This window comes from Erpetoichthys calabaricus, chromosome 1 (genome assembly GCF_900747795.2).
Source record: "Erpetoichthys calabaricus chromosome 1, fErpCal1.3, whole genome shotgun sequence".
NCBI lineage: Eukaryota > Metazoa > Chordata > Cladistia > Polypteriformes > Polypteridae > Erpetoichthys > Erpetoichthys calabaricus.
Window position 1 is genome coordinate 186,697,610 of NC_041394.2, and position 14,000 is coordinate 186,711,609.

The 14,000-nt window shown below is 35.9% G+C and overlaps 1 protein-coding gene across 1 annotated transcript in view; it reads left to right on the forward strand.

Annotated features, from left to right (window-relative positions):
• The first annotated feature begins 1,378 nt into the window (after positions 1–1,378).
• Positions 1,379–14,000, forward strand: part of LOC114642536 (protein mono-ADP-ribosyltransferase PARP11-like) — a 30,116-nt gene continuing 17,494 nt past the window's right edge. Inside the window, exons 1-4 of the mRNA XM_028791396.2 lie at positions 1,379–1,495; positions 1,586–1,703; positions 4,556–4,631; positions 6,668–6,737. Coding sequence (XP_028647229.1) covers positions 1,379–1,495; positions 1,586–1,703; positions 4,556–4,631; positions 6,668–6,737 — 381 coding nt within the window. The remainder of the gene's footprint in view (positions 1,496–1,585; positions 1,704–4,555; positions 4,632–6,667; positions 6,738–14,000) is intronic.

Below are 14,000 nucleotides of genomic sequence, written 5' to 3' on the forward strand. Positions count from 1 at the left end.
ACCAATGGCTGAGCTGCCAATTGTGGTATTCTCTGGCGGATGCCATTCAAGCTGCACAGTGATTGGGTGTGAGCACAGGTCCCACTAGAGGACATCAGGCTCTCATGCCACCTTCATGGTGTCTGTTTCGGACAGTTTGGTCAGAAATACCCATACCAGTAGCCAGCTGCATGTCATTTTGTAGGGATTTGGCAGTGCTCCTCCTGTTCATTCTCACACAAAGGAGTAGATATCATTTCTGCTGCTGGGTTGGTGCCCTTCTACAGCCCTGTCCAGCTCTCCTTGTGTAAAGGGCTGTCTCCTGGTATCTCCTCCATGCTCTTGAGACTGTGCTGGGAGACACAGCAAACCTTCTTGTGCCAGTACATATAGATGTGACATCCTGGAAAAGCTGAACTACCTGTGCAAGCTGAATCAGCTGCAGGTACTGCCTCATGCTACCAGTAGTGACAAGGACACTAGCAAAATGCAAAACTAGAGAAGAACCAGTCAAGAAGGATAAGGAGAGACCAATTGTCCATTTATACCACCAGCAAAATCATTACCTTTTTGGGGGATGTCTTGCATTTACCTCTTCAGTGCACCTGTTGTCACTTTCATATGCACAAAAGCAGGTGAAGTTGATTCACAATCACATATGCTTCCTAACTGGACAGACTGATATCCCTGAAGCTTATCTGAATTAGTTTTAGACTGTGATGATGAGTGTTCCCTTCATTTCGCCCTAATTGGGGTTCTGCAGGTGTACACACTTTTGCTAGGGAATCAAACCTCAGATGTCAGCACCTGAGGCAAAGCCTCAAATGTTGCGCCACAGCGACTGGTACAATTACTTGATAGGGTGTAGAATGGAGTATTGCATATGTGTCGTGTACTTTGTCTTATTTAACAGGTACTCTATAACATGCCTATGATCTGCTTCATGCAACTGAGAGGCCATGGCATATGCCAACTGGCTGACCAACCACAAGCGTTACCTGGTAGGTGACCACCCAAATAATCAGATTGCGATTCAGACCTATGGAAATATATACATACAGAGAAAGAGAGAGATTTACCAGCAAAATTTGGAAAAAAAATGGAAGTAAGGAAAAACCTGTCATTGTCTTGTGTACAATATGTCATTGAAGTAAGCAAAATAATTACTATCCTTTAACAACTTTTGGTTTTTCCTTACAAAGCATTAATAGGGTGGCAAAACAAGACATTACGTAATATTGAGTTGCTGTACTTTTTTCATATTTTCATTCTTTATTATTACAAAGATAAAACATAAATATGAGAATGCAGGTTGTATGCTTAAAAAATTGTTCTGTCATTACAACTATGTAAACATGCCTGGATTCATTAGTTTTGAAACTGCACTTTTTTATAGGATATGTCCATCAGAATGGAAATACATGATGATGATTCACAGGTGGAAGACATGGATACCTCTGACGTACCATGGTGTTGGTTCTACCTGGCTGAGTGTGGAGCATGGCACATGTTTGATGTATGACTTCATTAAACTGTCTTCAGATTTGGAATGGGCAATGGGTGCTAATACAGTTGTTTGTCATAATGGAGGTTTATTTATTTACAGACTGAATCAAAGTATTATTTAGTGACCAGTAACAACATTGAGGAGCATTACATGAATACTGATGGTGGTACCATGATGTTTTCCACCAACAAATATATTTATTCTTTGAACTTTTCAGGTATATTGCTTATTTCATAAATAATATAGTTTGGATTTTCTTATTAATATGAATGACTTTTAAAGGATGAATTCACTATTTTCATAGTGAATATTATGTTTTTCTCTTAAATTTTAACATTTGATGGATTGTAGTATTCCAATTAGCTCAGTTGTTCAATACCGAACCTTAAGTATTGTAAAATCAAAATTGTTATTCTGAATAACTGTAAAGTAGACTAGTATTTTTTATTCTGCTGATCATACCACGGTGGCACAGCAGTTAGTGGTGCTGTTGCCTTATGGATCTAGGGTTCTTCTATGTACATATGTGCAGTGAACGAGCTAACATATAGAAATCTTAAGAAATGTAACCTATATACTTAACCCTCAAACAGTTTCCCTCTTTCCCTTTTTTTACGAGTATTATCAACTTTTCTCCTTAATATATATGAACTGACATGTATGAATTTGCTTTAGATTTCACTAAAATCTTTTAAGCAAAAATACTGGGACAGTGGAATTTTTTCTTGTGTAATGAATCATACTATTGATGAAATAGCTTTGTGGTAACTGCATTTGAACTATTTTGAACTACTTGAGAACCCTTGACAAATGCAGTTACATTTTAAGTCAAATTTCACACCTAGAGTCAAGCCTATATTTCGTGGTTGTCCCCATTGAGTTTTCATATTCTGTGTGTGTGTGTGTGTGTGTGTGTGTGTGTGTGTGTGTTTTAGCATGCATTCTGGTTTTCTCCTTACATCTTCAAAGACATGCATTTTAAGCCAAATGGAAACTCTAAAATGGTACTCTGTGAGTGTGTATGGTGTGTGATTGTTGTCTGTGATAGACTGGCACCATGTAACAAAACAAATAGCCCTGAAATGGATAAGAGGTTTCAAAAATAAATGGTTGTGCTGTATATATTTTCTTGCATAATTTTTTCAAATATATATGGTAAAGTTTTTTTTTTACATGTTAATTTGTTTTTTACATTGTTTAACAATATTTATGCATTTGTTTTTATAAACATAAAATTGTGTTTTTATGTGGAATTTTGATAGTTGACATCTATTTAAATTTCACATATACAGTTAGGTCCATAAATATTTGGACAGAGACAATTTTTTTCTAATTTTAGTTCTGTACATTACCACAATGAATTTTAAATGAAACAACTCAGATGCAGTTGAAGTGCAGACTTTCAGGTTTAATTCAGTGGGGTGAACAAAACGATTTCATAAAAATGTGAGGCAACTAAAGCATTTTTTAACACAATCCCTTCATTTCAGGGGCTCAAAAGTAATTGGACAATTGACTCAAAGGCTATTTCATGGGCAGGTGTGGGTGAGTCCGTCATTATGTCATTATCAATTAAGCAGATAAAAGGCCTGGAGTTGATTTGAGGTGTGGTGCTTGCATGTGGAAGATTTTGCTGTGAACAGACAACATGCGGTCAAAGGAGCTCTCCATGCAGGTGAAAGAAGCCATCCTTAAGCTGCGAAACAGAAAAAACCCATCTGAGGAATTACTACAATATTACGAGTGGCAAAATCTGCAGTTTGGTACATCCTGAGAAAGAAAGCAAGCACTGGTGAACTCAGCAACGCAAAAAGACCTGGACGTCCACGGAAGACAACAGTGGTGGATGATCGCAGAATCATTTCCATGCTGATGAGAAACCCCTTCACAACAGCCAACCAAGTGAACAACACTCTCCAGGGGGTAGGCGTATCGATATCCAAGTCTACCATAAAGAGAAGACTGCATGAAAGTAAATACAGAGGGTGCACTGCAAGATGCAAGCCACTCATAAGCCTCAAGAATAGAAAGGCTAGATTGGACTTTGCTAAAGAACATCAAAAAAGCCGGCTCAGTTCTGGAAAAACATTCTTTGAACAGATGAAACCAAGATCAACATCTACCAGAATGATGACAAGAAAAAAGTATGGAGAAGGCGTGGAACAGCTCATTATCCAAAGCATACCACATCATCTGTAAAACACAGTGGAGGCAGTTTGATGGCTTGGGCATGCATGGCTGCCAGTGGTACTCGGACACTAGTGTTTATTGATGATGTGACACAGGACAGAAGCAGCCGAATGAATTCTGAGGTGTTCAGAGACATACTGTCTGCTCAAATCCAGCTAAATGCAGTCAAATTGATTGGGCGGCGTTTCATGATACAGATGGACAATGACCCAAAACATACAGCCAAAGCCACCCAGAAGTTTATTAAAGCAAAGAAGTGGAAAATTCTTGAATGGCCAAGTCAGTCACCTGATCTTAACCCAATTGAGCATGCATTTCACTTGTTGAAGACTAAACTTTGGACAGAAAGGCCCACAAACAAACAGCAACTGAAAGCCACTGCAGTAAAGGCCTGGCAGAGCATTAAAAAGGAGGAAAGCCAGCATCTTGTGATGTCCATGACTTCAAGACTTCAGGCTGTCATTGCCAGCAAAGGGTTTTCAACCAAGTATTAGAAATGAACATTTTATTTCCAGTTATTAAATTTGTCCAATTACTTTTGAGCCCCTGAAATGAAGGGATTGTGTTAAAAAAAATGTTGCCTCACATTTTTATGCAATCGTTTTTGTTCACCCCACTGAATTAAAGCTGAAAGTCTGCACTTCAACTGCATCTGAGTTGTTTCATTTAAAATTCATTGTAGTAATGTACAGAACCAAATTAGAAAAAAGTTGTCTCTGTCCAAATATTTATGGACCTAACTGTATACAGAATATAACCTTCTGGAAAATCGGTACAGACTTGAACAGAACTTTAACCATAAAAGATTAAGTTATATTTTAAATTCATCTGAGAATGAGAACAGTAAATAGTAATGTTTATTTGTCTTCTTTTTTACAGAAATGAAACTAACAAACCAAACAACTGGAAGACAGTGGCCAGTAAAGCGAGCTCCTTATCGTTTAACAACATTTACGTGAGTATAGCTCCATTAAATGACATATCTCACTCAATCACTATAGCAGACTTTTTAGTTTTTCTATTGTACCATGACATGGGAATACCAAGCTAGAACATGGTTTAGATACATTATTTTTCAGATTTCAGATTACAGTGATCCCTCGCTATATCGCGCTTCGCCATTCGCGGCTTCACTCTATCGCGGATTTTATATGTAAGCATATTTAAATATATATCGCAGATTTTTTGCTGGTTCACGGATTTCTGAGGACAATGGGTCTTTTAATTTCTGGTACATGCTTCCTCAGTTGGTTTGCCCAGTTGATTTCATACAAGGGACGCTATTGGCAGATGGCTGAGAAGCTACCCAACTTACTTTTCTCTTTCTCTCTCTTGCGCTTTCTCTGATCCTGACGTAGGGGGTGTGAGCAGGGGGGCTGTTCGCACATCTAGACAATACGGACGCTCGTCTAAAAATGCTGAAAGATTATCTTCACGTTGCTACCTTCTGTGTGCAGCTGCTTAGTGAAGCTTCGCATACTTAAAAGCTCGAAGGGCACCTATTGATTTTTGCATGTTTGTTTTTCTCTGCCTCTCTCTATCTCTCTCTCTCTCTCTCTTTGCTCCTGACGGAGGGGGTGTGAGCTGCCGCCTTCAACAGCTTTGTGCCGCGGTGCTTCGCATATGACAGTCTCTGCTCCTGACAAGCACTCCTTTGAAGAGGAAGATATGTTTGCATTCTTTTAATTGTGAGACAGAACTGTCATCTCTGTCTTGTCATGGAGCACAGTTTAAACTTTTGAAAAAGAGACAAATGTTTGTTTGCAGTGTTTGAATAACGTTCCTGTCTCTCTACAACCTCCTGTGTTTCTGCGCAAATCTGTGACCCAAGCATGACAATATAAAAATAACCATATAAACATATGGTTTCTACTTCGCGGATTTTCTTATTTCGCGGGTGGCTCTGGAACGCAACCCCCGCGATGGAGGAGGGATTACTGTATTCTTTTTATCTTCTTTGTTCCTTTTCTCTTGTATCTCTGGAAAACTCACATTTTTTCTTGTAATCTCTTGAGAAACTACATTACAGTACTTATTCTGGTAAATTAGTAAAACTTTTATCTAATATGCTTAACACTCCCCTTGGCACTGCAAAATGGAAGATACCATTTTGTTTTAGTCTTTAGTTTGTTGTCATTAATTAAAAGGTCTGGGCTATTTTCCAGTAATGTGATATCGATATGTTTAGCTGTAAAAGTTAACAGGTATAGCCCTTTCCAATCTGATACACAGCAGACCTGAGTCCAAGATCTATTCTATCCATCCATCCGTCCATCTTTTAAACCCAGTTTATCTTGAGCAGTGTATTCCTTTAGAACATCTGAGCTTATCTGAAATTTTATTATTTAATTTTGTTGTGTTTTGTTGGGCTTGTTGGCTTTTCATTTATTAACATAAAAGGGAAAAATTGCAATTTCCATAAATTTCAGAAAATGCTTTCTCTTCTAAATCAAATCAACTTATTAAAGTAAGTAAATTTCCAATGACAACATTTTTGTGAGTCTCTAAAGCCAGACTAATAGAAAAAAAACAGTATTTAAAATAACATTTATTGTTCGTTCATTCATTTAGAAAAATGTGAATGAGTAGTTTTAGAGAAAGAACTAGACCTAGAAGACAATGTTTCATCTAGGCTCAACCTAATGTACACCCTAACTAAGCCACACCAAAGGTAATTTTTGTAAGAACACATGGCTAGTTTCTGTGGTATGAAGTGGTTTACAAAGTCCTCAGGGTTCTGCACCCAGTCTGAAATTCTTTGTAGTCCTAAACTAGGTTGTTAAAAGGTTTACTATAGCTATATTAAAAAAAAACCTATTTATATAAAATTAATCCTATGAGTTATTTCTGGGGTGTCTCTGTTGCTCTTTACCAACTTTGACACATTAAACTAATTTTCCTTGGCAACGTTAATTCCTTGAATAATCCTTAGCTGTAACAATAAAAATATGTATTCAGCAATTTTTTTTTTACTTTTTTCATACAATATAGATATATCTGTGATCATCTAGAAATATCTGTTCCATCTCATTGGGAAAATGTCAAAGATGAATCTTATCAGGTACAACATTAAATTTTTAATATAATGTAGTTTGCAAGTATATGGACTCCTAACTTTTTATATATCGTTTGTATGTATATATATATATATATATATACATTACTGTGCAAAAGTTTTAGGCAGGTGTGAAAAAATGCTTTAAACAAAGAATGCTTTTAGAAATAGAAATAATGGTTGTTTATTGTTATCAATTTACAAAATGCAAAGTGAGCAAACAAAAGAGAAATCTAAATCAAATCAATATTTGGTGTGACCACCCTTTGCCTTCAAAACAGCATTAATTCTTCTAGGTACACCTGCACACAGTTTTTGAAGGAACTCGGCTGGTAGGTTGTTCCAAACATCTTGGAGAACTAACCACAGATCTTCTGTGGATGTAGGCTTCCTCACATCCTTCTGTCTCTTCATGTAATCCCAGACACACTCGATGATGTTGTTGAGATCAGGGCTCTGTGGGGGCCATACCATCACTTCCAGGACTTCTTGTTCTTCTTTACACTGAAGATAGTTCTTAATGACTTTGGCTGTATGTTTGGGGTTGTTGTCCTGCTGCAGAATACATTTGGGGCCAATCATACACCTCCCTGATAGTATTGCATGATGGATAAGTATCTGCCTGTATTTCTCAGCATTGAGAACACCATTAATCCTGACCAAATCTCCAACTCCATTTGCAGAAATGCAGCCCCAAACGTTCAAGGAACCTCCACCATGCTTTACTGTTGCCTGCAGACACTCATTATTGTACCGCTCTCCAGCCCTTCGACGAACAAACTGTCTTCTGCTACAGCCAAATATTTCAAATTTTGACTCCTCAGTCCAGAGCACCTGCTGCCATTTTTCTGCACCCCAGTTCCTATGTTTTCGTGCATACTTGAGTCGCTTGGTCTTTTTTCCATGTCGGAGGTATGGCTTTTTGGCTGCAACTCTTCCATGAAGACCACTTCTGCCCAGACTTCTCCGGGCAGTAGATGGGTGTACCTGGGTCCCACTGGTTTCTGCCAGTTCTGAGCTGATGGCACTGCTGGACATCTTCCGATTTTGAAGGGTAATAAGCTTGATGTGTCTTTTATCTGCTACACTAAGTTTCCTTGGCCAACCACTGCGTCTACGATCCTCAACGTTGCCCGTTTCTTTGTGCGTCTTCAAAAGAGCTTGAACAGCACATCTTGAAACCCCAGTCTGCTTTGAAATCTTTGTCTTGGAGAGACCTTGCTGATGCAGTGTAACTACCTTGTGTCTTGTTGCTGTGCTCAATCTTGCCATGACACGAAACTGTCTTCCGCAACCTCACCTTGGTAGCAGAGTTTGGCTGTTCCTCACCCAGTTTTAAGTTTCACTGCATTTTGTTGATTGATGAAAATAAATGATTAACACTTCCATTTTTGAAAGCATTCTTTGTTTACAGCATTTTTTCACACCTACCTAAAACTTTTGCACAGTACTGTATATATTTTTTTTTAATCTGAAAAAATACGGTCCATATCCATGGTTCTCAACCAAATAAGATTTGATGGTGAAAAGTCTCATATTTGATTTTGTGCGTTTAACTATGCAGTTTATCTGCTTAAAACAAGTTTTCTGAAGTAACATTTACTGTGAAAGAATCTTCAATATTCTGAGGCTCATATCTTTGTGTGTGGTAGTGTGTATTTAAAGTAAGTTATTAACCCAGTTTGATCTTTTTTAGATAAAGATTACTGGGTTCTTATGTTTCAGATTCAATATAGTTACATTTTTATGTTACTGCCCTCATACAGTATGTTTAACTCATAATTAAGTTTCTCACAAGTCATACAGTGGAAGAGCTTTCTTTGTGCTGTTGATAAATACCAGGAGACACTCTACATTATTGCTAAAAAGGCTTTGTGAAAAACAACGCACTAAGAGCATGGTGTTTTATGTGTGAACTCATATTCTATATGTGTGTAATTGTTGTACAATTGAGCAATTAAATAATTGTTTTCAATCATACTAATTATATACAGTATGAATTGCTTTATGGTCTTTAAAAAAATAACTTCATTTGCTATTGCATTAGAGTTTTTTTGCCAGCTTACTCACCAAACCAGAATACGTCTAGTCATTTTTTGTGTGTGTGGTCACATATGTGGTAAATTTAAATAGTAGACATCAGTTGTAAACATGAAAAAAAACATATGCAAATATAACTATATCCTTCCAACAGAGACCATAACCCACCCTATAGAAGATTTGCTAGAGGATTAAACACTTTTTAGTGTGTATGTAAGCTGGAAAAGGACATGTGGCAGGCTCTGGAAGTACCAGAGTATGGAAAAGGTATATCAGATAAGCAAGTTAGAGAGATGAGAGAAGATATACAGTGTTAACCATTGGCCAACCAGCTCCTGACCAAATACACAGTATCCTACCATTTCTCTGTATTAGAGCCAGATGATTCAATGATTTGTGGCATTGAAATAGATTAGTGACAATTAAAGAAAGAAACTGAAGTGAGATTAAAGAAAGAGGATTTCTGGAGAATATAATAAAAGAGAATCAGTGGATTTCTAGCAATAGGCTAGGACTAATTTTGCAATAACTGTTCCCAAGAAAAATGGCCTCAACCAGATTAAAGAGAAGGAAAGATCAGAGCATTCCAGAAGGAGAAAAGGAAAATATTAAGTTAAATTATAATAGAAGATGTGCTAATAGAAATGGCAGACTGAAAAGCAGAAACTGGAGAACAGTCCCAGAACATAAAAATAAATACGCCAAGGACATTTAAGGGGCAAAAATAACTAAAGGAATTAATGGTCATGTGCCACCACCCCCTGAGTTTTCCCTGCAAGTTGGAGGACCTTCTTGCAGGGCTCAATGCAGTTTAACGTCATACCCAGGAAGGAGCAATTGCAGGTTAAAGACCTTGCTCAAGGGCCTAATAGAGTGGAATTACTTCTGGCATTTACTGGATTCAAACAGCAACCTTCGGTTTGCAAATCCCTAGCCTCAGAGCTAGCATTTTGCCTTTGAATTCAATATGATGATAATTTTGATTCTTGGAGGATGCAAGTATGTGATTGAGGATAGTTTATCAAGAGAGGGAGAAATGAAAGTAGGTCACCCTGCCAGCCAGAGTCCACTGGTGGAGGCCTACCAGGTGCTTTCCATTGAGTTGTAAAGAACACCATTGGTTTGAAGTGTTGGAGGCATTAAACCTGACAAATTCCAGAATTAGTGGCAGGCAAGTGCATAAGACAAAATACGTCTAGTTATTTTGACAATTTAACTGTTTAAACATGCCATTTCTCAGAACAATTAATGGCTTTTGAAAGTTAAAGGATCTAAAAAAGTATAAAAAAGTGAAGGAGAAGCAAGGTGACATCTTCATTAATCTAGCCCTTGTTGGAGCTTTAGGGAAAGAGTATTTTTCTTTATTTAGCAGACATATTTATTCAAGGTGTCTTACAAAAGCAGATCAACATACATACACTCTGAATGAGTTCAAAGTGCAAAGTAAACAAGTAATTTAGGAAAAAACAATGTTAAGCAGAATTCTATGCTGAATGTCTAATGTGGCTAATTGTAGATGGACATTGTTGTTAAAAAATTACTGATTGTTTCTACAAATATAAGTAACTTGAAAGACCTTTACTATATTTTTTGACAAAGCACTGTCTACTTCTTTTGAAACGCAGCTTAGAGAACTATCATCTTAGAATAGCCAGAGGCTTATTTTCTCATACATTCATACAGAGATCGTAATATGAGTGGTCAGTAAGTTTATTTTGATGATCTGCATAACTGACATGTGTGTTTCATAGTTTATGACTGTAACAAGGTAAAGCAATATATTATAAACATCAATTAAAGAATATCCTCTCTATCCTTCCACTTGTTACTTCTTCCTCCTCTCTGTTAGTACAATGCCATAGTAGTCTATGGTTCTGTGAGGTCAATGTCTAGATGTTGTTACTGATGACTAATTTGTAAATAATTAACTCTCCTAATTACATTAATAAAAACTGTATTTTCTTTCAACAAACCCATACTATCTCGTTCTCTTACTTTTTTATTTGATGATAAAGTTACATTCTACCTTCCTTTAACACCTTGAAACAAGGTGTTTACATTTTTTGAATATTTTTTGAGAAGGTAATAACCTGTTTCTGTTGGTCTGAAACAGATCAAGTGGAACACATCTCATTAGTGGAACACAAGTGCGGAAAATAGATTATACTGTTAGTAAGCTAAGGAAGAAAACAATGTGCTTCACTGTGTATAAATGTATACTTGCCAAATTCAAAGTTAGTTGTAAATATGAGCAAATGAATTCCTGGGGACAAATAAATATTATATAAATATACATATATTAATATTCACTGTGTTATTCAGCTTCGCCCAGGAAATTTCATAAGACAATGGGCCTCAGTTATAGTGCCATCAGTTAATCAGATGTATCAGAAGTACTATGTAACTGAGTATTTTTCTGTACACAGTATTTGTATGCTTTTTACTAGAGGCCAATATTTTTGGCAAGCATGTGGTGAGGTGGTTAAGTCTTTAAACCCTCAGCTTGTGAGTTCACATGTTGCTACTTGCACACTGTGACCATAAGCAAGTCACTTTTCCTGCCCGTGCTCCAACTAGAAAAGCAAAAGACATGTAAACAATCATGTATCAGATGTTGTAAGTTGCCTTGGATAAAGGAGTCAGTCAGGTAATAAGTATATAGTATTAGGCTCCCCATCTTACTTTAGCAGGGAGAATTAACACTGTCAAGATGAATATTTTTCCTAAGCTTCTTTTTCTATTTCAAAGCATCTTCATCTACAATAACAAATCATTTTTTAAGAAATTAGATTCAAACATTTATTTGAAATTCAAAACATCCATGCGTCCAATGGGTGATCCTACAATGACCTAAAGCAGAAGGTGTCATGGCTCTACCTAACTTTCAATTTTGTTACTGAGCAGCAAATATACAAACTATAAAAACCTGGACATTGACACAAATAGATGAACACACATAAGCTTGTTCCAAAATAGAAGTAAAATCCTTCAGTAGTTTATATTCCTTGGTTTGTACCCCAGCAAATACAAGGTATTGTCAATATACTAACAACCCAATTGTCCTTCATTCACTCAGAATATGAAACTAATGTAGGAAGTACTTCAAGACTGAGAAGCTTTTATCTGTGTCACCTCTGCACAAAAAACACCTGTTTCCACCTTCTCAAACCTACACAGTTTTTAATGTTTGGAAAACGTACGGGATTAAATCATTTAGAGATTTGTATATAGATAATGTTTTTACATCCTACAAACAATTACACTCTAAATTTAGCTTACGATCAACACATTTTTTTCACTATTTCCAAATTAGAAACTTTGATCAATGAAATCTGTCTAGTTTTATTTACTTCCCACCTATAAGACTCAGGCAGCATTTCTTTAATATATAAAAATATTTGAAAGTCCCAGTGTACAGTGGGAAAAGGATCTCTTACTCAACATTTCAGAAAAGTACTGGAAAACAGCCATGCACAGAATTCACTCTATCTCCATATACACAAAGCATTCAACTATTCAACTTAAAATTTTTTATCAAGCACATCTATCTCATTTAAAATTGTCCAAAGTGTTTTCAGGGCAACATCCGACCTATGAACGTTACAATCAAGCTCCAGCTTCATTGGGCAAGATGTTTTGGGTGTGTACCAAATTAACATAATTTAAGCAAAAATCTTTGAATGCCTCTAAGACAGCCTTAATGTCACAATCCCTCCTAATCCACTAACAGAGGCGTTTGGTGTACTCCCAGGTGGGCTTAAAGTGGAGAAGGACAAACAAACTGTAATTGCCTTTACTATTAGCACATAGACTTATCTCGCTAAATTGGAAGAACCCTAGCCCACCTCTTTTAAGTCAATGGGTAACTGATGTTATATACTATTTGAAATTGGAAAAGATCAAATACTCACTTAGAGGATCTGTTCAAACCTTTTTTTCAACCTTGGGAGGATCTAATCAATAACATTTTAGAATAAGCATTTATATTGAGGAAAAGGATTCTCTTCCCTGTTTTCCAGTCTTAAAGTTTTACTCTGGCTCTGGACTTTCTTTCTTTCTCTTTGGTGGGGTTTGAATTGAATTTAGTCTTGTTAAATTTGACTTGATTGTATGGATTATTACTTGCTTTTAATAAAATCAATTAAAACAATTATTAGGTCAATGTAGCTGCTTACTATTGAAATTGCTATACACAATTAAGCATTCCTGCATTGATCAATTTCTGCTTTTCCTAGTGTCTTGGTTTTTGTTGATGGTCATTATAGTAAATTGTAATAATATTTTGAATTGAAAGGGGTAATCAGTAGGAATAATGTGAAATTGGAGTATATGTTGTTATCATTATCATATGTTTATAAGATATATCATTTTTAGCGTGCTTGCTAACCATTCAGCTCTGCATTTTCCTTGAGCTTCGTTGAATTTTCTGTTTCCATTTTATACCTTACAGTATATAAAAAAACATGATTATGGCTGTTTTTCCCTGTAAAGGACACAACCTCTTCTTCAGTTATCCATTCACCCTATTCTTTAGTGTATCTTTCAATCTCTTCTGCTGCATCCTTCATTTGCAAAAAGCCACCTCTAAGTGCAGTACAGTGCATGTAAGTTAGCATTGATTCCTTAAATTATTACAAAAAAAAACTTTATCACGTTTTATATGATGTGTCATTTTCTTTCCATAGTTAAGCTGGTTAGAAATACCACTTTAACAAACCAATGCATTTTAATTGAATTAAATTAATTCATTTGTGGGTGCCCCATGATTTTATTTATAGTCACATATGACCAACAAAATCTTAATACAAGAAAAAAAATTATTTTTTACTTTTTAGTGCATTTTTGAATAAAATCATATCACTTAAAAATCTTTTTTATATATATTTTTTTCTATAACATTGTCAAATTTCAATCACATCAGTTAAAGCATTTTTGAGATTTTGGGATATTTAGGTTTTGAACTATAGGTTTTTTTTTACACCTAAATATTGATATACTGAAATGTTCTTTCTGAGCGGATACCTACTGAACTAAATGTAACATCCTGCTAAATTTTAGGTTTTTAACTAAAAGGAAATAGTGTTTTTGTGAAAGACTCAGTCAAGTTTGCATTTTCATATATACTGTGTATGTGTATATATATATATATATATATATATATATATATATATATATATATATATATATATATATATATATATATATATATATATATATATAGTGAAATGA